At 34.8% G+C, this 25,612-nt stretch overlaps 1 protein-coding gene across 13 annotated transcripts in view; it reads right to left on the reverse strand.

Moving 5' to 3' along the window:
• The window catches only part of ARHGAP32 (Rho GTPase activating protein 32), a 306,989-nt gene that overhangs the window by 161,964 nt on the left and 119,413 nt on the right, over positions 1 to 25,612 (reverse strand). For 2 of the 13 annotated variants that reach the window (XM_074015630.1, XM_074015629.1), the window contains exon 3: positions 1,762 to 1,855. The exons of the other annotated variants lie outside the window; for them this stretch is intronic. In XM_074015630.1, coding sequence (XP_073871731.1) covers positions 1,762 to 1,855 — 94 coding nt within the window. The remainder of the gene's footprint in view (positions 1 to 1,761; positions 1,856 to 25,612) is intronic. 13 annotated transcript variants of the gene reach the window in all.

The following is a 25,612-nucleotide window of genomic DNA, read 5'->3' on the forward strand; positions in this document are numbered from 1 at the left end:
GGACAAAATAAAAGTCAATTCCAAATATCTATCTTAAAAATAAATTTTGTGCTATAATACATATGATTTATAATTTAAAAAAAACTTAAGCTGAATTATGATAGCCCATGCCACATGACTCAATAGGCGAGAATAATGTCGGATAAGCAGTTAAAGTAAGTTGGGCGGAGAATCACAACCTTAACTTCTGTAATGTTTTCTTGCAAGAGAAAAAAAAAAAAAGCCAGACAGTTTAGATACATGTTTGTTTTTTTTTTAAATAGGACTTTTCAAAGATATGAGGTAACAATGTATGAATTTATGAGAATGAAACCTTGTTACGTCATCACAACGTGCGGGGTTCATTTTTTCTTTTTGAGGGTTTTTTGTTTTTTAGCAAATTTAACTATTTATAAGGGTTGATATTTCATGATCAAGCCTTCTTAGATGTATTTTTATTCCTTCTTATAGGTCTCCCAAAGAAAACAGAGTATTATTATATTCTTCAGTAATGAAACAGAACTCATTCCATCTTGCACAGCTATCATATGGATTCAATGAAACTTTTTATAAATATAAGATAATATCTTGTCTTATCTTTCCTCTAGATACAAAGTTACTTCATAATCCTAGGTATTATTTCATCAGTACTGATCAGCATCCAAGTATACCCTATCACACTAGAAAAAAAAATTTAAGACTAAAATAAAAAGTATATTTTAAAAAAGGGAAAAGGAGATAATATCCTAGAAAAAGAGTTGACAAACTTTTTCTTAAAGAGCCAGCTGGTAAATACTTTAGGTTTGTGGGCCACATTATCTTTGCCACTATTCAATTCTGCTATTGTAGTGTAAAAGTAGCCACTTGTAAATGACCAAACACAGCCATGTTCCAAAAAAACTTGATTTGCAAAAACAGGCACCCAACAAGGTAAAGTTCGCAAAGCCCTGTCCTACAAAGTTAGTGCTGTGGTGAAATAAATTATCATCCAGTTTTTATACTGTGTTGCCCAAATCGCCTCATCTTTCAAGAAGGTATTTAAAAAGCTTGGAGACACCATCTTTCTAGTCCATTTCACTTTCATTTAACATATTCACTAATTCAATAGTTTTCGTTTTCTTTCACTTACAGAAAAGAGAAAAACACTGACAAAGAAAGATATAATGAATAGATACATGAAAAGGTGGGTACAAAGAGACAACAGCACTCTAGACTCTAATAAAGATGGCAAAACAATCACGTACATGATACATCAGACTAATTATAATATCCTAGATGAATACAGTATTGAGTATTAAGAACTGAGTGAACAAGATATTTCTAAGGACAAAAAAGGAAATACAGTATTCTCCAATTGGTCATTCAACTGAAAGTACTTTTTCATGCAATATTCTGCAACAACCTGGATCATCTGGTTTTGCCATTTAAAAAAAAAGTGAAAGTGTGACAATACTCTTTCATCTTTTATGATGTTTGTGCACCAAAATTTACTTGACATAACAGGTTTGCCAAGCTTAAATTCTTATTAACATTTCTGATAAGGTGGCTTTTCACTATTCTGCATTGTTCATAAATTGACTTAAAAACATAAAAGAATAAAAAAGAATCCACTAGACTGAGTTAATAAATGGAGATGATGTAATTGGTAGACTGGAAATTGAAACGTTAGCAAGCTATGTGCTAGCTAGGGAGGCCACTGTTCCTAAACACATCTAAGGAGAAAACAAGAAAACCTGCCCAGCCTATAATCCGCATGAGGGAGGAACATCATGTACCACACACCTCTGCAACCACAACTGACTGGGCTGTAGATGGAAACATGACCCAAAGGTAAATCCACAGGTTACGCAAAAGGGTCTGACAGGAAAATCTCTGCCTAAAAAGACAAAATGATAATAATTAGGCCAGTGAACCAAACAAGGGTCCAAAAAGCTTCAGAGGATTCACGAAAATATGTCTGAATCAATAGTTCAACTAGCCTGTGACCATGTATGTTCTGTCCAGCAATATTTTCCTACAGCACAGAAAAGTTCCAGGAATATCCTAGGCTCTCAGTATATTTTTGTGAATGAACAAATACAATACACTTTAACATAACAAGGTTTTATCATTTACTCTTTTAAGATGAAGCCAGTGGAATTGAAAGGAAAATACTGTACTATTATTCAATCACCTGATGAACTAATATTTTCATCTACATATTTTAAAAATAAAATAAATTACCTTAAATTTCTATTGAGAGCACATACTTGTGTTATTTATTCTGTTGCTCCAAACCAAAGATTAAGGAAGTTCTTTTTTAGAAAATAGTTCATTAACTGATATTCATTCATAAAAATAATTTTTCCTAATTTTTCATGTTATAATTATCGCTTAATTATGCTTCCAAAATAGAGTTTATAATATCATCAACACAGTAACAGCACCATTCATCAACAGAACACTCAAAAGACCTCAAAAGACAACTGAACTTATGTTCAGAAAAGCACACACCATTTACATTTAAACGCTCTATGTGTCTATCTCTAACGATTAACTGGCATCCTAGAAAATTAGACCAAAAGATTAAGGAAATTAACGGATTCAATAACAATTTTTATCTCCTCACTCTTCCCTACTTGTTTACACTATATAATTCAGCATGTTCATTATCCCTGCCTATACAACCTTATCCTCAAAATCCAATTCAAATCCACCTAGTCCATTTAATCCTATACTGATAATTTTGCCAAATGTTGATACTTTCCTTCATTAATCTTTCAAAGGATTTATCCTGTATACAGTATATTGGAGCATTTCATTATATTTTATTCATCTTTTAATGCAAACTGCCATGTAGTGTTGTTCTCTAATAAAAGACTTTTCCATTCATCAAGAGGGTAAATTTCTTGAGCATGAAGCCAATGGAATAACATGCGTACATACTTTACTAACATTTGACATCCACAATCTCCATTACAACACTAAAATTTAGCATCCTTCAAGGAAAACAGTCAAAGAAACTGAGCATTGTTAACTACCCTAGAAAAGCACATAATGATTTTATCTCTGATTTTTAATTCCCCTAGATGACATTATTATCTATGAAAGTCTACAGTTAACAGAGTCATTTTAATAGGTCTAATTTTATGATTAAAAATATTTTACCCTTACTGTTTGAAGCACACTGCTCAATGATCTTCCAGAGGGCCTGATCTAATTCACACTGCTACCAAGCATGCGTAAGAGCGCCTACTTTCTGACCACCTCACAAACATCAAATACTATTGAATCTTTTTACTTTTTTCATTCTGATAGGTACTTCTTTACCTTTGTTTTACAATTAACAAGATAAAAGAATTGAACATAATTTCACATTTTGGTGGGTATGTAGTTATTATTGTGTGTAACACTGTTTTCATCTTATATTCTCTATCTTCAATTTTTTTTTAATTAAGTTAAAGCTAGTCATATTTGTAGGACATAATATGCCAAGATATTTAATAGCTTTCCATTAATTATAAACCTCAAAGTTAGAAGTCTTACTTAGACCTTCTAATTTCAAGACTTATTAAAAAGCAATACTCAGTAAGACAAAGTGCCACTAGAGTTAAGGACAAACAAATGAATGAAATATAATGCAGTCCAAAAAAGGCCCACACGGATACAATAAAAGTTTATTTATGACAAAGGAGCCAACGCAATTCAAAAGAACAGCACTGTCAATAAATGGGAACAGCACAGTTTTTAAAAGTATGCAAAAATTAAGAATAAAACTTCCATCTTCTCTTAATATGCAAAAATTAATTCAGGATGGAAATTCATTCAATATGAAAAATAATAAATCTTCTAAAAAGAAACACAGAATAATAAATCTGAGCTAAGTAACAAGAAGCAAAAAAAAAAAACACTCTGAAGAGAAAAAAATTAATACATTCAATGGCATCAAAATTACAAACAAGGAACTTATACTCAACATATATAAAGAACTCCTTGTAACAAAATAACTAATAATCCAATTTTTAAACTGGCAAAAAAAAACCTCAACAGGTATTTCACAAAACAGAATACTTAGAGTCAATAATCAAGCTACTCGGTGTCATTACTCATCAAGAAAATGCAAAATAAAACCACAATGAAGTAACAGTATACATCTGCCAAAAAGCCCAAATTAAAAATAAAATAGAATACCAGTGTTGGCAAAGATGCATTGCTGGTTAGAGTATACAACAGCATAACCATTTGGGAAACTGTTTGATAATTAATTGGTAATTCCTACTAACCATACTCCATGATCCTATGACTACACTCCCAAATGTGTATCCCCCTAAATTATTTCATATGTACAACAAAAACTTGCACATAAATATTAACAGAAGCTTATTCATAACCACTAAAAATAGAAACATTATAAATACACAGAGTAGAATCGGTGAATAAATTATGGCATATATATATATGCAATGGAATTCTGTGACTGAAAAATAATTATTAATATATTATAATTACTAATATATTAAACAACATGAATAAATCTAACAGTTGTTACAGCACATGAAAGAAGACAGAAGAAAAAAAATCTTGCTGTATTATTACCTTTATATGAAGTTCAAGAAGAGGTAAAATTATTCATAGAAATAAGAACAGTGTTACATCTGGCTGGTGAGAAATACGAAAAAACCTTACTAAGAAATGCTTTATATCTCGGTGTGGTTGGTGGTTTCACAGAAGTATACAGGACATCAAATGGACAAACATTAGTGCGTTTTACTCACTTGTGTGTGTGGGTGTTAAAATTAACAGTAAAAAGGTCAAGGGGAATTTGTATAGAACTTTAGCTGGTTCCACATTCGCCTGGAATAGTTATGATAACTATGGAAACAATGAGAAATGAGAGAATAGTAATACTCCATAGAACTGAAAAAGAATGACGTCTTTCAAACTCATTTTATAATACCAGTTAACCCCATACTCCATAGAACTGAAAAAGAATGACGTCTTTCAAACTCATTTTATAATACCAGTTAACCCCAGATATGAAAACCACCCAAAGAAAACAGGAAAAGCAGCCTTGGAGAGCCAGAGAACGTGGGCAAAGTCTCCAATAAAAAATCACCCAAAACCACTTTTAAGCAACCAGATCTCGTAAGAACTCACTCACTACGATGAAAACAGCAAGGGGGAAATCCTTCCCCATGATCCAATCACCTCCCACCAGGCTGCTCCTCCAACTTTGGGAATTACAATTTGACATGAGATTTGGGTGGGCCCACAAATCCAAACCATATCACCAGTTGAGTGGTGGTATGGGTACTTAAGCGCCTCAGTGAAAACCCATTTTTGAGTAGAGAAACAATAAAGGAAGACCCTACTGTATAAAGGCTGTGGGGATAACCCTTGGTATTATTTTCTCTCTTTTCTTCCATTACTTAGACCCAACAGCAGCCCAAATCAGGAAAAATAGTGCAAGGCAAGACTTTTTGGTTTTTAATTTTTATTTTTATTTTAAGTTCTGGGGTACATGTGCAGCATGTGCAGGTTTGTTACAGAGGTAAACATTTGCCATGTGGTTTGCTGCACCTATCAACCCATCACCTTGGTGTTAAGCCTACCATGCATTAGCTATTTTTGCTAATGCTCAGTGCAAGAGTTTTAAAACTCTTAGAGAACTTTATCTTTCCCACCAAAGAAAACAGGAAAAGCAGTCTTGGAGAGCCAGAGAATATGGGCAAAGTCCCCAGTAAAAAAACAGCAGGCTGGGCACAGTAGCTCATGCCTGTAATCCCAGGACTTTGGGAGGCCAAGGCAAGAGGATCGCTTGAATCCAGGAGTTTTGAGGCCAGCCTGGGCAACACAGGGAGACCCCATCTCTACAGAAAAATGTAAATGTTAGCCAGGCATGGTGGCATGTGCCTGTAGTCACAGCTACTCAGTGTGCTGAGGTGGGAGGATTGCTTGAGCCTAAGGTTAAGGCTGCAGAAAGCCATGAGCAATGCCACTGCACTCCAGCCTGAGCAACAGAGCAAGATCCGGGCAAAAAAAAAAAAAAAAAAACCCACAAGATAAGACCACAGTGATCCCCATGAAACTGAACTGATGTTGAAACCACCACCTATAAAAATCTAGATGAAACTTCAATCTGAACCCAGTCAGACTGATGTCTAATAAAGCACAAATCAACATTCTCCAGAGAATTTCAACAAGGAGTCAGTCTCACAGCATAATATTCAGAATGTCCACGACATAATTAAAAAATACTAGCTATATCAAAAACCAGACAAATATGAGCTATTTCCAAAGGAAAATACAATCTAGAAATGTCAAATCTGACATGAAACAGATTGGACTAATCAGACAAACACTTTAAAACAGGTATTATAAACACACTGCATTAGATATTGGAACCAATGGAAAGACTGAAATACTCTTACAAAAATAAAAATAAAAACTATAAAAAAACCCAAATATAATTTTTAGAACAGAGAAATGTAGCATCTCAAAAAATACTGGCTTAGCATAATAAAATACCCTGAGACTGGGTAATTTACAAAGAAAAGGGGTTTAGGTGGTTCACGGTTCCACAGGCTGTTTAGGAAGCATGACTGGCAAGGCCTCAGGAAACTTACAATCACAGTGGAAGGCAAAGAGGAAGGAGGCATGTCTTACATGTTTAGAGCCAGGGGAAGAGTGAGCAGGAGGAAGACTGACAGAGAAAAGATTCAGTGAATCTGACAACAGACAAAAAATTATGCAATCTGAAGATAGTTAATTGTTTTAAAAGACTGACAAAATATGAACAGACCTAAAGACAGCTAAGGGACAATATCAAAAGATCTAACGCTCATGTCTTTGAAGTCTCTGAAGGTGAGAAAAAACACACTAGTACAGGGAAAAAATGAAATTTCTGAAAACATTACAAATTTATTGAAAGATATACATTTACAGATTCAAGATCACAGAAAACAAAACAAGTAACATCAAAGAAAACTACAAACCAAAACATCATAATCAAGCTGTTGAAAACCAAATATAAAGTAAGCATTCTGACAGCATCCAGAAACAAAAAAGATACATTATATATTGGCATAGAGTAATAAGGATTTAAATGACTGTGGATTTCTCATCAGAAACCAGGAGACAGTGGGGCAATGTCTATGCAATTCGGAAAGAACTCTCAACCCAGAAATCTGTGTCAAGTGACAATATCCTTCAGAAATGATGTAAAAATAAAAACACACTAAGATAAGAGAAAACTAAGAGAATTTGTCACCAGTAGATAGGCTCTAAAAGAAATGCTAAAAGCAGCGCTTCAGGTAGAAGGAAAATAACTCAGGTTAACTGAAATTTGGCCCTTCTGGCAAGAAGGAAGAACAGAAATGGTGAATAATTAGGTAAATATAACAATTATTAATCTCCACTTAAATGCTTTAAAATATACGTGCCACGTGAAAGCACAAATTATAAAACTGGTGAAAGTTTATGTGATCTACATAAAATCTATAACATAAGGATGGTAGATAAGGGAACTTAGATGGTGGTAGGATTTCTACATTCTACTTGAAGTATAAAATAATAATTTTAAGTATAATATGAAAAGTTAGTAAACTGGAACCAAGAGTATGTAAAAAAAGATAAAACACTATGATCAAGCAGAACATCCCAAGACTGTAGTGGAACAAATAATCATACAGTCATCTCTGAGGCAGTACAAACACCTGAAACAATTCCAAACCCTATTCGTTAAAAACAAAAAAAAATCAGCACACTAAAAAATAAAGAGAACATCCTTAGTGTGAGTTTTAAGAAAAGTATCCAGAAAGAAACTAAAGGTCTGTAGTACTTAATGATGAAATATTTAAAGTTTCAAATTTGATATCAAGAACCAGAGAAGGATGTATGTACCACATCTATTCATCATTATTCTGGAGTGCCTCACCAGCACAATCAGGAAAGTAAAAGAAATAAAAGATAGTGCACATGTGAAATCTGAAAGAATTCACAAACTCAGAATTAATCAAAGAATGTGTCAAGGTCTCTAGGCATAAAGTAAATACACAAAAATTAACTAGATTTGAAACATATTAGCAATAAACATGTGGAATATAAAATTTTAAAGCCAATTGTAAAATTCCAACTATAATAGCATTGAAGAAAACATCAAATACCTAGGAACATATCTAATAAAAAATGTGAAAGACCTTGCTATGTTCTGAACATCTGTGTTCCATCAAAATGTGTATATTAAAACCTAACCCCCAAGGTGATGGTATTAGGAGGTCAGGCCTTTGGGAGGCGATTATGCCATGATGGCTCTGCCCTCATGAATGGAATTAGTGCCCTTATAAAAGAGGCATGAGTTGTGGGAGCCTGTTTTGTGTTCCACCATGTGAGAACACATAAAAGGTGCCACTTCTAAGAAAGAAACCCTCGCCAGACACTGAATCTGCTGGACTGATCTTGGACTTCCCAGCCTCCAAAACTATGAGCAGCAAATTTCTATTGTTTTTACCAAGTCTAAGGTATGTTGTTATAGCAGCCAGAACAGATTAAGACAGAATTCTATACTAAAAACTACAAACATTGTTCAAAAATTAAAGACAATCTAAATAGATATATTATACATGCACATGCGCCTCATTTGTATAGATTAGAAGATACAATAATGTCAAGGTGTCAATTCTTCCCCAATATTATCTGTAGACTTATCTGCAGAAATTGGGAAACTAATTCTAAAAACGTATATAGAAATGCAAAAGACACAGAAGTACCAAGATAAGAAGGGCAAAGCTGGAAGACACTACCTATCAGATATCAAGTTTTACTGTAAAAGTATAATAACTAAGACAGTGTGGTATTTGGTCTAAGCCTAGAAAAATGGACCAAAAGATCACAACAGAGAATTCAGACAGCAGCCAACAATATGGTTATGTGACTCATGACAAAGGCACCACTGCAATTAAGTCAGAAAAAAGACGCCCATTTCAATAACTGTACTAAGTCAATCTGATTTCTACATGAATAAAAATGAATGTTGGCCGGGCATGGTGGCTCACGTCTGTAATCCCAGCACTCTGGGAGGCCAAGGTGGGCGGATCACGAGGTCAGGAGATCGAGACCATCCTGGCTAACACGGTGAAACCCCATCTCTACTAAAAATACAAAAAATTAGCCGGGCGTGGTGACCGGCGTCTGTAGTCCCAGCTACTCGGGAGGCTGAGGCAGGAGAATGGCGAGAACCCAGGAGGAGGAGCTTGCAGTGAGCCAAGATCGCGAAACTGCACTCCAGCCTGGGACAGAGCGAGACTCCATCTCAAAAATAATAATAATAATAATAAAAGAATCTTAACCCAAACCTCACATCATGCACAAAAAATCAATTTTAAATAGTTCACAGACCCAAACATACAAGGTAAACATGTTCTTCTACAAAGTACTTTCATGACATTGGGATAGGCAAAGATTTCCTAAAAGGACGCACACAGAAAAAACAATTATTCTGATACCCTACAAAATTTAATAAAGTGGACTTCACTAAAGCTAAGTATTTCTGATTACCAAATGATAAAATTAAGCGTTCAAAAAGATAAGTCAGAGTCTAAAAGAAGAAATTGGAAGATATGTCTCAGATAAATGACTAGTGCCTATAATAGATAAAGAACTACTAAACATTAACTTAAAAAAAAGACAACCTAACAGAAGAAAAGGGCAAAACTTGAATGAGCACATTACAAAAGAGGATATCTCAGGGTCAATAAGAATATGAAATGGTGCCAAACATAAATAATCATCATAGAAATAAAGCCCACAATAAGATTCTACTACACATAAACAGAACCCAAGCACAAAAACTACATATTGCAGGATTTCACGTATAAAAACAATGGTTACCTTTGGTGGGAAAGCTAATGACTGAGAGCTACTCAAGGGAGCTTTCTGAATTTCAGGAAAAGTTTCATGTTTAAATCTGGGTGGTGGTCATATAAGTAGAAAACATAAGCAAAAAGTCATAAAGCTATAAGATAAGATCTGTGACTTCTCTGTATGTAAGATATACCTAAATAACAAAGTAAATAAAATTAAATGGGAAAAAGAGACAATAGCAAGAAAGTAGAAAATTACAGGCTAATTTTATTAAACACAAATGCAAAAAAATAAGCCAAATAGAATAATAAATCAAATCTATCATTGTGTTAAATATATACATCATAAGTGAATTAAATTTGTTTCAAGAATGCAAGGATGGTTTAATAGAACATCTATTATTATCATTAAGTCTTTAATTACAATTAAAATGAGGAAAAAACATTAGATTATTGCAATAGATAATAGAAAAATTGTCTGATAAAACTCAACACCCATTCACGATAAGAACTACCTAGCAGGACTTTTGGTTCACAGTAGTAGATTGAAAACATATTTACCTCTGCTCTCTCTTACATCTTATCAAACTAACGATGATTTTTTAAAACCATTTTCTTCTTATACTAACAAAAGTATAAAATGCCATATGCATCCATAGGTATAAGGTTATTCTCTGCATGACTATCTAGTAACTAAAGGGTGAAAAAAACCTAGATATCCATTGAAAGAAAACAGTTGAATACACTATACTGCATCCACACAATGGAATAGTCACAGCTATAAAAGGAATGAGGAATATTTCAATTTATTGCTATGAAGTAGTCATCAGCACATATGAACTGAAAAAAAAAAGCAGGGTACAAAAACAGGTTACCTTTAACTAAAAGACTGTAAATATAAAAAATATATATATGTGTGTTTTCTTACACTTAAAACAATGGGAAGATAAACTAAAAACTAATTTAGATGCTTACCTAGGAGGCAACAAAGAGATAGGGATGGAAGATTTTTGTGAATGTCTCAGTTTTGTAGTTCAGATTTTGGGGTCATGTAAGTGTTTTAAGTATTTGTAAAATTGAATTAAATTAAATTAAAATGGGATGAAAGGGCAATCCCTAAGATCAAAAAACAAATAAAACAAATGAACTTAATTATAAGTTGGTGCCTTAAGCACACAGAGAGGAATTACCTCAAATGACAGTGAAGAAAAGTACTAACAATATATTCCTAGTGGGATATGTCGTAAAGATGAAAGGAAACAAAATGTTTGGGAATACTGACATTATTATTCTGAAACTATTAAAAGTAGAAGATTAAAGCAAACAAATAGTTATTAATGTCACTAAAAACTAAGGTTTTAAGTATAAGAGATACAAATATGAAATCAAAGAAATTAAGTAGAAACCCATATTCATTTCTTTTTTGAGGGTGTGTGTCTGTGTGTTTAAATAAGGCAGCTAGAATGACAGTGGACAGTCACATGCAGATGATGTATTAAATCTTGATTATGGCACGGCATATAGTACTTTGTGATACACTTGTGCGTAAGATTATAAAATGAGAATTCAATATTAACACAGTTAAATAAATTTGAAGCTGATTAAATACTGAAGAATGTTCATTGTCAATTACTGTACGTTAACATGCAGCAGGAAACAGGCAGAATATCACAGGGCTTTTTTATTCTTTTCTCAACATTTTAATAAAAGCACATTAAAATATATGACATACATTTATCAAATTTATAGATAAAAGAAAACTGAAATGGACATTCACAAACTCTGAGTGACAGAATTCAAAGAGATTTTTAAAAGCTGCCAAGACGAACCAAATGAATGTGAACTGTAGCAAGAATAAAAATTGAAGCCCTGAATTTAAATTCAAAATTCAATTATATAAATATGGGGATGGGGAGCAAACTGTTTGACAAGAATTCATGTAACAAGATCTGAGGTTTATAGTTTACCACAAGCTTAATATAAGCCAAAAGTATACTCTTACTGGTAAAAAAAAAAAAAAAAAAAAACCAATGCAGTCTTAAAGAGTAGAGCATCCCTAAGAGGGAAATATTTGTATCCCTATAATCTGAACCAGTTAAACCACATAGAGAACAGCTCATCCATTTCAGGAAAATACAATTTGATATGGAAAGCTTGCAAAACTAGGAATTGGCAACGTTTTATTCTGTCTACTTCACTGTTTCCTAATCCAAAAAAATATTCTACCATTCCTCCACTGTACAGATCTTTAAAGAATCTTTCAAATACCGTGTTATCTTGGTCCCATATCCAAAGTGCTAACATTGACTGGGTAACTGTAAACTGACATAAAAGTAGTTTAACACATTGTGTTCTGATACAGAACCATAAAGCTGGCTACTTCTACAGTCAGCCCCACCATAAGCCCACCCTCTCCATATTATTTATGTGTCTAACCCTTTCAAAATACTATAAACTCCATCCTGACAGGTGTTAACAGAACACCAATGAGCATTACCAATTTTTAACTAAGAAAACAAAATAGGGTACGGAGAGATGTTCAACACAATCATGGAGTTGAAAGACATCTCATTTAGACATTCCACTGTAAAGAGGAAACTAAGACCAGGAAAGAAGAGATTTGCACAGTGTGTTAATCACAGAATTTGAATTAAACTGGATTTTTATCACAAAACCCACTATGTCTAAAACAGTGTAGAAGAAGTTCAAACACAATGAAGTTTTAAAAATAAAAAATTAGAACAATGAGAAATACTTTCCTCTTATCAAAATTTTATATTTTAAAACTTTGTAAGACTGAAAACAATGGCACAAAAGTCACTAAACATTACTTTTTAGAATATGAATCAATAAAACCCTTCTGGCAAGTAATATGGGAATCTCTGTATTAATTAGTTAAGTAATTCCCTGTAACATAGTAGTAAAAAGAAAAAGCAAAACTCATCATAAAGATATTCATCTAAATGAAAAATAACTCAAAGTCTTATTAATTAAACAATAATAATATGTCCTATTTCATGGAGTACTATGTAGTCATTAAACACGTTTATCAATATTTTCATTTAACATCAACAACAGATTGTATATATGCTTCCCCTGCCCAATTGATTTTATGACATATTAGTGAAATTAAAATTACTAGAATATCTGTAATTTCCATTGACAAATGTCAGTTGATATGGTTTGGCTGTGTCCCCACCCAAATCTCATCTTGAATTGTAACTCCCACAATTCCCACAAGTCATGGGAGGGACCCAGTGGGAGGTAATTGAGTCATAGGGGGCAGGTCTTTCCTGTGCTGTTCTCGTGATAATGAATAAGTCTCACAAGATCTGATGGTTTTATAAAGAGTTATCCCACAGAAGCTCTCTCTCTTCCTGCTGCCATCCATGTTAAGACATGACTTGCTCCTTCTTGCCTTCTGCCATGATTCTGAGGCCCCCTCAGCTATATGGAACTGTAAGTCCATTAAACCTCTTTTTCTTCCCAGCCTCAAGTATATCTTTATCAGCAGCATGAAAATGAACTAATACATCAATGTTATCACATGTTAAACATATTATGAAGTATAAATAACAGAGAAAACATATAAGACTGTGGTAGGCAAAATTCTAAAGAGGGTCGCCCCTACCCCCCAAAATTCCCACCCCATGGTTATTCAATCAATCCAGGTACTGCTGAGAATAGAGGCTGCAAATGTAATTAAAATCCCAGGACAGTCGATCTTAAAATACAAAAATTATTTGGATTGACCTAATCTAATCACATGAGCACTTCAAAAGTAGAGTTTTCTCCAGCTGGTGGCAGAAGGGAAAGTCAAAGATTTGAAGCACCAAGTACCACGCCTGGCTTTGAAGCCTGAGGGGGTCACATGAGAGGGAATTCATGCAGCCCCTAAAAGTTACACTGCCACACTTCCCACAATGACAGCCAGCAAGGAAACAGGGGCCTCAGACCTACAACCCTGAGGAACTGGATTCTGCCAACAGAATCTGCAGATGAGAACCCAGCCCAGCCAATACTTTGATTTCTGCTTTAGGAGACCCTGAGCAGAGAACCCAGTTCAGCCTGCCCAGACTTCTAATCTGCAGAACTGTGAGATAATAAATGAGTATTATTTTAAGCCCTTAAGCTTGTGATAACTTCTTATACATATTCAACAAAAAACAAATACTAACAACATCTAAGACCTTAGGATTTTCTGAGTGATCTCAGATTTTATATGCTCCTTTATCTCTCATGCAAGTAAAACTCTTTCTTCCCAGGACTTGGGTTGTAAAGCCTCAGAAGCTTTTGCCTCCCAGCACTCCCAGGACCCCACTGAATGCAATGACTTCAGTACTATTCCAAACCACCTTCTTAAGGCTTCCTCAAAGGAGTAAGCTATGCACTTGAAGGCAAATCCTGGAGGAAGGAGCAAATTCTGCAGGTGAGATAAGTAACTGGAGGGAGATACACAGATCTGACACAGTTCAATAACCAGCTCTCCTATCTCCCTGGCAATCTTGCATTTTAAGTGTGAAGTCTACAATCTGTTCCATATCCCATTCTGCGGCCCTCAAGACAACCACTCTTTCCCCCTAAAGGGAGGAAAATTTAATTCCTCTTCCTTTCCATGGCAACGTCTTGTAATTTCCCCTTCCAAGGTGTCTACCACTATGTCCACTAGCCAGTCTTCTTCAGAGATATTTTCCTTCCAGTGAAACTGCCAATTCCTTTACCTATGACACCTCCCATAATATACAATAGGGAATACGCAGTTTTCCCTGCACTGCACAGCACCTTAATAACCAGGAAGAATACTTATGTTTAAATGGAAAGGCAAGGAAATATAAAATTGTATATTGTCCATAATTACTTTAAAAATCATATTCCCAGACATGATGGGAAAGGAGAATATATTACCAAAGCAATATTCTTTGAAACTAACCATTTGAAGACATTTGTATAAGAAAAATGTGCTTATACGGATGTTCTGTTAAAAACTCTCTGCATTGCCATAAAAAAGGATGAGTTCACGTCCTTTGTGGCAACATGGATGAAGCTGGAAACCATCATTCTGAGCAAACTATCGCAAGGACAGAAAACCAAACACCACATGTTCTCATTCATAGGTGGGAACTGAACAATGAGAACACTTGGACACAGGGCAGGAACATCACACACGGGGGCCTGTCGTGGCGTGGGGGATGGGGGAGGGATAGTATTAGGAGATGTACCTAATGTAAATGATGAGTTAATGGGTGCAGCAAACCAACATGGCACATGTATACGTATGTAGCAAACCTGTATGTTGTGCACATGTATCCTAGAACTTAAAGCATAATAAAAAAAAGAAAAAAAAATGTTAAGGATGGTAAATGCTATATTATACATATTTTATCACAATTAAAAATAAAAATAATATAAAATTTAAAAAACCCCTCAGCATTGTCAAAAGCCTATACCAAAATAATCTCACCACCATGGGAAATAGGATTATGGGAAAGCCTCTTTCTTTTTCTTTTCACTTTTCTATATGTTCTATTTTTATAAGGGAAAGGGCAAAAGAGATAAAGAAAAAGGAAAGAGAGAAAGAGAAAGTAACAAGCTAGCTTCTTCCTCCTCTGCATATTACTTACAGCAACCATTTGCAAATGTAAAACAACCTGTCATAAATCAATGAGATTAGATGATCTATATAACTACAATGTGCTAAGCTAGGTATTCATATTTATAGTCAGTTAGGAAAGAACAAGAATAAAAATGCTTCTATGAAGAAATGTGCCGATGTTATAGCAGTAAAAAAGATTTTTTTGTTAATCACTGAGCCAAATTAGGAGTTATCTGATATAAGCTATCTGAGTGGTAGGGGAGACCCCTCTCAAAGCAGAAAAAGAGAGGAAGAAATGAGGGCTCTTCCCCTCTTTCTGCCCTCCAGTCTTCCACGTGTGCTTCCCATTTGCCAAACCTAGCCAAAAGCCTGCTGGCAAAGAAGCCTGAGAAACGTTGTTTGCTGGGATCAGCCTCCTACAGCAGAGAACAGAGCAGACAGAAGGTAGGATGTCCCAATTCCAGATCTATGACATTAACTACTAAACGGTACAGACATCATTACATATATAGTACAGATTCATTTACATAAAATGCTCTCATACTTTGACAAAGCACCATAGTCAAATAACATACATACGTATATTTATATACATGAGATCAACTGAATAAACAAGGTTTCAATACTAAATTTGTACTGTCACAAAAGGCAAACTACTAATCAAAATGAGTTGTTAATAATTAAGAACAATAAAAACGGATCTGAAATTGCCATGGAAAAATCAGAAATAATATCACCAAATACACATTCATAAAGGACATCAAAATGCAATCAGTGTTAAGTATATGCTACTATCAAAGTGCACCAGGTGCTTCTTAAAGGAAAAAACAAAAAACCACTAATATATGCATGGGGAAAATATAATAAGACTTGAACAAAGTGTTCTTTCTGTATAAGGCTAGCAAAAAGCATCTGAAATTAATTCTGAGGAAAAGGTGACTTTTTGCCACTTCTCACATTTTTAACAGATTCAAATTTTATTTATTGTATTATCTTTATTATTTGCAGTCAGAATTTAACAGAGGTCATAGAAGTTTTAGACTAATGTTATAAATATTTCTTGAAATGGTGACAAAATATCATTTCTGCTTAAAATATAGTGATGAAGGGGAAATAAAGTGTGGCCTGTGAAATAGAAAAAAAAAATAGCAGCTGTCTATATGCTGGTAAAACTGCATATATATATATATATATGATCAACTGAATAAATGAGATTTTGATACAAAATTTGTGCTGTCAAGAAAGGCAAACAGGACTGCCAGTTGCCTGCCAGTTTAACCATAGGAAACACACATAATGAATTTGTGAAATGGCATGTCTATAAAAGCTTTTACAATTGGTCTAAGTATTGTCCCCTTTCTTAAAAAGAACAGAGACTATGCAGGGGAAATCTAATAATAATTATCCCAATAAGTAGTCCTCCTTTATCTGTTATTTCACTTTTCACAGTTTCAGTTACCCATGGGTTAACCCTGGTCCAAAAATGCTAAATGGAAAATTCCCAAAAATAACAATTTCTAAGTTTTAAACTGCATGTAGTTCTGAGCAGTGTGATGAAATCTCACACCGTCCTGCACCGCCCCAGTCCATCCCGCCTGGAACATGAATTATCCCTTTGTCCAGTGCATCCACACTGTGGACTACCCACCTGTGGCTCACTTGGGAGTCATCTCAGTGACCAGATCAACTGCCATGGTATTGCAGTGCTTGCATTCCAGTCACACTGATTTGACTTAATAGTAGCCCCAAAGCACAAGAGGAGTGATGCTGCCATTATGGATATGCCAAAGAGGAGCTGGAAAGTGCTTCTGTGAGTGAAAAGGTGAAGTTCTCAATAAGGAAAGAAAAGAAATCATATGCTGAGGTTGCTGAGATCTACAGAAAGAATGAACCTTCTATCCATGAAATTGTGAACAGTATATCATTATACCTGTTCTATTTTATATTAGTTATTGTTGTTTATGTATGTCCTACTGTGTCTAATTTATAAATTAAACTTTATCAAGTATATATGTACTAGAAAAACCACAGTATATACAGTGTTCATTACTATCTGCAGTTTCAGGCATCCACTGGGGGTCTTGGAACATATCCCCCTTGGATAGAAGGAAACTACTGTACCATCAGAAAGATAGATTTATTAAAACTACGTTATATTATGTTGAACAATAATGTTACTAAAGTGATTCTGAAAAAATAAGTATGTCACAAAGAAACTCAAGTAACTGAGTTACATGTCTGAATATTTTCAAAAGAATTTTGATGTAACAAAATAGACTTAATGCTAAAAACAGACTACAATTTTCTTCACTTATTCAAAATTGTTGCGGGGCCTTAGAAAAACCATCCCTGTACAGTAATAAGGAAAAAAATAATTAGGCTTTTATAAGTTTATATATTGTGAGTTCAGATAAGGCTCTCCACAGAATGGCAATAATTATTTAAAACACACACACACTTTCTAAATTGAATCTGTGAATACTGCTTAGTGGTTTCTCTTAAAATTATTTTCAGCATTATGCACCTCCATCAGACTTGATAACAGCCTAGCAATTTTACTAAAAAAAACACTTCACATATAAGAAAACTCAAGAGCTCGGAACTAAAAATAGTGCTAAATGGGGAGTATTTCCTAATGTCTTAATATCTGGGCACCACAGACCAGGCTCAGGAACACATCCTCCAATGTGTTATCTAGCACCACCAATGTGGAAGTGCTAAAAACCAGAAACAGGAATCAAAGAAGGTGGCAGGTAAATTTCAGTAGCTGGTAATTCACAAACACAGAAATAGCCATCAAATAAGCCCCAAGAGTAAATTATATCACTAATCTTATTCAATTCTCTATTGTGAGTAGGAACAACAGTATGATAAGACTGAAGGAAAAAACATGATTTCTGAAAGTGATTATAAAACTAGCTATTTTGCAGCAAGGGTGTTGCCTTAAACTTCGCTTCTAGAAAATATCTCCTCCGAGAGCCAATTAGGAAAAAAATTATTCAGAGGTGATATTTAAAACAATTTGGAAAAAACTATTAGAAAGCACCATTAATATAATAATCACAACTCCTCTGCTAGGCAACAGCTGGTTAATCAACCTAAAATTAACACATTTACATATTAGCAAAGCCTTTAAATGTTATACTTTTGTATAATTGAGATTCATCCTTTCCTTCATCTCATTCCCTTATAAAGGCATTAAAGATACTCCTATATTCAGAAGGCTCACTAAAAATACAGAGTTCCAACAATGTATATAATTTTACCAGACATTTTATACAAAGGTTCCTATGAAACTGTAAGAACATTACCTTTACAGGTACTTTATTATGGTAAGTTATTGTTGGTCTTCAGTGCTGCTAGAAAATGATACAGATCTCTTTCTGCACTTGAATTCTGTATACATTAGATTTACTAGCAAAAATGTTCATACAATACTTAAAGATATATTATAAATATAAATGATATAAATTCCAGGAAAAGAGTATGAATAGAAGAAGGGTAGAAGAAAAGAAAGATCACAAACTAGATACTTGGAAAAATTTCTACTAAAGGAGTAACAAGATCCTAGACCACGATGACACTCCAATCGAGGCCTAGAAGAACCATTATCCCTCCACCTGCATGTTTCATGTAGTTTTTTCCTTGAATATCTTGTAAGTTTTAAAAATTTTTTGAAAAGCTATACAACAAATTGTATCAATAGAAGTAACATCCAGATCACCTAACGACTTAAAGACATATTTGAAACATAGTTTTCAGTTTAATGATTAACAATAAAGTCACATGCTTAAGCAATGGTTCAACAATTCAAACGGTTATAGGCTTTACATTATGAAACTACCAATTGTTAAAACTTCTGACCTATAAAAGTAGCAATTTCATAGACTCCAACTTAATATATATCACAGAGCTCTCAGTAATGTATTAAATAACTTCAATAATTAATACCAGTTGATTCATGCCAGAGAAGTCACAGAATCTTTAGCCAGAGAGGACGTACCATGGGAGAGGATAGGATAGAGACAGACTTAACAGTTGCTTACTGAAGAGCTCTGAACAAACTGGCAAAAATTCAAAACCTGGGCTTTGCATATTAATCAATGGTTACATTTGTGATGGTTCACAAAGCAACATAACATAAAACACTCCCCTTTTAAAGACTGTGAGATGATAAACATCACTGGGTCCTCTGAATTAAAATTCACTCATCAATCAAAATAAACAGTTAAACATCACGCAGTAATAAAAGAGCTAAGGATACTGATTTAAAACACATTTGCAAATACTTTTTCTTTTATTCAAACTGAAAATGTTTTTACAAGTTGATGGGTAAAAAGAACCAGTCTAAATTTCACCTTATCTATGACTTCAGTTATCCACAGTCAACTGCAGTCCAAAAATATAAAATGAAAAATTCCAGAAATAATTCGTAAGTTTTGAGCTGTGTGCCATTCAGAATAGCGCAATGAAATCTTGCAGTGCTCTGCTCTGTCTTGGCCAGGACATGAATCATCACCAGCATATCCACGTTGTATATGCTACACATACGTTAGTATATATAGAGTTCAGTACTCTCTGCGGTTTCTCTCTCTCTCATTTTTAATATCTTATTTTCTGAAAGAGCCTAATATTTAACTGATAAACAATTTCACTGTAAACTGCAAATATTCTACTTTTAGCAATTCAAAAAAACTATAGCATTTTATTAGATTTCTTGAAATACTGAATCTAGTTACAGATTTATGAAAAGTACATAACCATAAATTACAAAACAATAGAGCACCATTTTAGGTTTTTACCATTGTTTTGATTTCTAAATGACTATTATAAATATAAAACTCCTTAAATTTTTAACAATTCCAAAATTCTGGCTCCTTTTTAGATATGTATATTTAAAAACTAATATTCTGGTGTCATAACACAAATCAATAAAAATTTAACACTTAAGCCCTTTTATCTCTGAAGTAATTAAAAAAATTAACCAAATGGAATTGAGTGTAAATACTCTATAAAGAGTTCCCTAAATAAAAAATTTCATTCTCAAAGTTATATTTCACTTAGATTATTATTGAGAAAAAAGGGTCCCAAACTTACTTATTGCTTAAAATCAATATGATTTTTGAGACAAATGGTAGTAAAATTGTGGCTCTAATCTCATTTATACTGTTTTCATCATTCACTACACACTTTTGCAACCTAGCAATGCACTTATTTATTGAGAGTGATGCTTTATTTTTTTAAATGGAAGAAATATTATGGCACCTGCCCTCAAGGAGCTTACACATAAAGAAATTAGTAAGAGTATAAAATAAGAATATAATGAGATATTAAAATGTATTATATAGTAATTTCCATCAGTGCTTAGACAACTCACTGTGGATTCCAGAAGTGAAATCAGTAATTTTACATGTATACAGCATGACATTTTAATACAGAGTAAACAGACCACCACATGAAATACTAATGTCACCTTTGTTCCATTGAATAAATTCAATGCAGATTTACTGAAGATTTAAAAATTGTAGGAAAAGTGGGGGATTTAAAAAGAGGCAAAAAAGTTACTGAACGTTCTTTCCCTGGAATGCTGGCACCTCTGAGGATTACCTGATTCCACAGGGGTATGGGATTTTGTTTGTCTTTTGATTCAGCTATTTTACAACTCTGTAGAGATGGAACTTGCCTTATAGAAAAATGAGAGTAATACAAATAATTCCTGTCCACAGAAATGCAAACTTTATCCAGTGAAACAGAACAGTTTTGCCAGATTATATGCATTTTAGAATGGTTGCTCTGTAAGAAGATGGTAATTTTTGAATTCTCCTTTGAACCAGTTTTAACAACTGACTGGTTCCTTCATTAATAATAAGTTAAATATCTTTGGCTTGTGCTCATTCTATACTTCTATGAGAGTCATGATTATATTCTCTTTTAAACTTTATCCTTCAATAAAATGAAAACAAGATGACCCCTACCCTTCCTCAAAGAGTTCACAACCTAGTAGGGAGACAAACACATTTGTATTCAACTAGATTAATACAAAGGCAAGCATCATGATACAGACAGGAACAGCATACTATCAGAAGTGAAATAAAACTATTTCCCATCTGAAAGGTTTAGGAAAGCCTTACATCTTAAGTTACTTATATGAATAGACTTAGGGACAAGATGGCAGGTAGGAGTCAGGGCTAACGTGTAGCTCCCACTTGGACAGACAGAACAATGTGTGGAGAGCACTATGATCTTTACCATGATCTTTTGTTCCAAGAACCACCAAAGAAATGTACCAGGAAAATCAAAAGAATTCAAAGATCTTTGAATAAAGCAGCATGCCACTGCAAATTCCACAGGACAGGCAAAAAACTGAGTTCCCAAAGTATGAGAGGGAGAAAACCTGCCTCTGAACACACAACCCCACTGGAGAATCTATAAATCCAGATTATAGGAAAATGATTTAAACTTACCTAGAGCTTAAACAAATTTAAGGACTCATGCAAAACATAAAAGTGGAAACAGCAGTGAGAGGAAGTGCCTTGCATGCACTCCCAGTCTCCAGCTCAAGCCCAGGGAAGCCATCCCTGACCATATCTCACAGGGGCCTTCAGGGACAGCAGCCAGTAGAATTAGGGAGGGTCACAGCACGAAGAAAGCTTCCAACTGAAATAAGTAGTAATTCTGACTGAGCGTGAATTTCCTTCAGCAGAATCTGAGGGCAAACAGGAATTGCTTCAGATACAAGTGCAGGAACCACCGCTGACAGACAGGGAGGGGCGAGGCAGGAAAGCGGTGCTTGCTTTCTCAGCAGGAAAGCTCACAGCCTGGGGCAAGTTCTGAGCCAGGCACTGCAGGAGCCAGGCCAGCCTCACCAACTATGAGGGAGTTGGGTAAGGCCTCTTGCTACAGCTATCACCCGTTTCCCTGAAAAACTGTATGAAACAACAGAGGCAACCAAAATCCCCTCTGGAACATAACCCCATTAGCCTGAGAACCACCCCCTCAATCCCCTACAGTGGCCACAGCAAGCCTCACCCAAGGAAAATCTAAGCGTGGACCTGCCTAAACCAGCCCCAACCTGATGGTATTTCTCTATTTTCCATGGTTGCCAAACACAAAAGATAGAAACTCTTGGGGGCTTTATGGCCCCATCCATCACCTGACAAACTAAAATCCTTACCCTGGCCGACATAGGGCAAGCACAGATTCCCCTACTACTACCACAGCTGGTGCTCTTTTGAAAGCACCACCTACAGGCTGGAGGTCAATCTACTTGGGCCATAAGAGCAACTTAGGACAGAATAATCCTGCTACTAGGAAGAAGAAGACAATCGCTAATTCCACTGCCCACAACATCCTGGCTAACCAGTGGTCCTGAGTCTCTCCATTTGACAACTTTACTGCTAGCATAACCAGCATTCGAGAAAGCCAGCACGCTAAACATATCTACAGCCAAAGACTGGGTCTGCCTCACTCCCCTGCCACCTCCATCCAAGCAAGTGCTGGTATCCATGCCTGGGAGACCTGAAGACAGATCACATCACAGGACTCTTTGCAGACATTCCCTAGCACCAAAGCAGAGCCTGGTGCTAGAGTCCTGCTGGGTGGCTAGACCCAGAAGAGAAGTAAGAATCACTGCAGTCCAGCTCTCAGGAAGTCCCATCCTCAAGAAAAGGGGGAGAATACCACATCAAGGGATCACCCCATGGGACAAGGAAATCTGAACAGTAAGCCTTGAGCTCCACACCTTTCCACTGAAATAGTCTACCAAAGTGAGAAGGAACCAGAAAAGTCGTTCTGGGAATATGACACAACAGGATTCTATACCACCACCAAAAGATCACACCAGCTCCCCAACAATGGATCTGCACCTAGAAGAAATCTCTGATTTGCCAGAGGAAAAAAAAAATTAGAAGGTTGATTGTAAAGCTAATCAGGAAAATACCAGAGAAATATGAAAGCCAATGTAAAGAAATTTTTTTTTTAAATACAGGATATAGATAGGAAATTCTCCAGAGAAATGGGTATCATAAAGAAAAAACAATCACAAATTCTGGAAATGAAAGACACACTTAGAGAAATACATAATGCCCTGAGAAGTTTCAACAATAGATGAGAACAAGGAGAAGAAAGAAGATCAGAGCTTGAAGAAAATTAACCTAAATTAACATTTGGCTTTCAAATTAACCCAATCTGACAAAGACAAAAAAAAAAAAAAAAAAGAATAAAAAAATGAACAAAGCCTCCAAGAAATTTGGGATTATGTTAAATGGCCAAACCTAAGAAAAATAGGTGTTCCTGAGGAAGAAGAGAAATCTAAAAGTTTAGAAAACTTACTTGTAAGGTTAATTGAGGAAAACTTCCTTGGCCTTCCTAGAGATGTTGACACCTAAATACAAAAAGCTCAAAGAACACCTGAAATATTCACCACAAAAAAATCACCTGCGTAAATTTAACACGAAACAATCTTAAGCGCTGTGAGATAAAAACATCAAATAATCTGTAAAAGAAAACCTATCAGATTACCAGCAGATTTGTCAGAAGAAACCTTGTAAATGAGAAGAGACTGGGTTCCCATCTTTAGCTCCCTTAAACAAAATATTTGTCAGCCACACATTTTATCTCTGGCAAAACTAAGCCTCATAAAAGAAGAAGAGAGAAAGTATTTTTCAGACAAAAATATCCTGAAGTAATTCGCCACTACTAAGCCAGCACTACAAGAAATGCTAAAGAGAGTTCTAGATCTTGAAACTAAACAGTGAAAGACACCAAAATAGAACGTCCTTAAAGCATAAATTTCACAGGGCCCATAAGACAATAACATAATGAAAAACAACATATTAAGGCAACAATTAGCATGATGAATAGAAGAGTACCTCACATCTCAATACTAACAGTGAATGTAAATGGCCTAAATGCTCACTTAAAAGATAGACAATGGCAGAATGAATTAAAAAAAAAAAAAATTTCCACTAACTAATTATTTGCTGTCTTCAAGAGACTCACCTAAGACAACAACTCAAAAAAACTTAAGGTAAAGGGGTAGGAAAAGATATTCCACAAAGATGAAAACCAAATGCAAGGAGGAGTAGCAATTTTTATACCAGAAAGAACAGACTTTAAAGCAAAAACATTAAAAAAAAGACAAAGAGGGACATTATATAATGATAAAAGGATCAATCCAATAAGAAAATATCACAATCCTAAATATATATGCACCTAACACTAGATCTCCCAAATTTATAAAACAATTACTACTAGACCTAAGAAATGAGATAGATGGCAACAGAATAATAGCAGGGGAATTCAATATTCCACTGACAGTACTACAAAGGTCATCAAGACAGAAAGTCAACAAAGAAACAATAAACTGAAACTAAACCCTAGAACAAATGGACTTAACAGATATTTACTGAACATTCTACCCAACAACTGCAGAATATACATTCTTTTCATCAGTATATGGGACATTCTCCAAGACAGACCAATGATAGGTCACATGTCTCTACAAATTTAAGAAAAATCCAAATGATATCAAGTACCCTCTCAGCCCACAGTAAAACAAAGCTGGAAATTAACTCGAAAAGGAACACCCAAAACTGTAAAAACACACGAAAATTAATCTGCTCTTCAATGATCTTTGAAGCAACAATGAAATCAACATGAAAATTTAAAAATTCTTTGAGTTGAATGATAATACTGACATAACCTGTCAAAGACTCGGATACAGCAAAAACGGTGCAAAGAGAAAAGTTCATAGCATTAAATGTCCGCATCAAAAAGGCTAAAAGAGTGAAAACAGACTATCTAAGGTCACACCTCAAGGAAATAGAGAAACAAGAACAAACCAAACCCAAACTCAGAAGAAAAGAAATAACCCATATCAGAGCAGAACTAAATGAAATGGAAACAACAACAAAACCACACAAAAGATAAATGAAGCCAAAAGCTGGTTCTTTGAAAGAACAAACAAAATTGATAGACCATTAGCAAGATTAACCAAGAAAAGAGGAGGCAAGATCCAAATAAGGTCTATTAGAAATGAAACAGGAGATAATACAACCGATAACACAGAAATACAAAAGATCATCCAAGGCTACTATTAACACCTTTATGTGCACAAACTAGAAAACTTAGAGGAGATGGATAACTTCCTGGAAATATACAACCCTCCTAGATTAAACCAGGAAGAAACAGAAACTCTGAA

Source organism: Macaca fascicularis, chromosome 14 (assembly GCF_037993035.2).
Source record: "Macaca fascicularis isolate 582-1 chromosome 14, T2T-MFA8v1.1".
Classification (NCBI taxonomy): domain Eukaryota; kingdom Metazoa; phylum Chordata; class Mammalia; order Primates; family Cercopithecidae; genus Macaca; species Macaca fascicularis.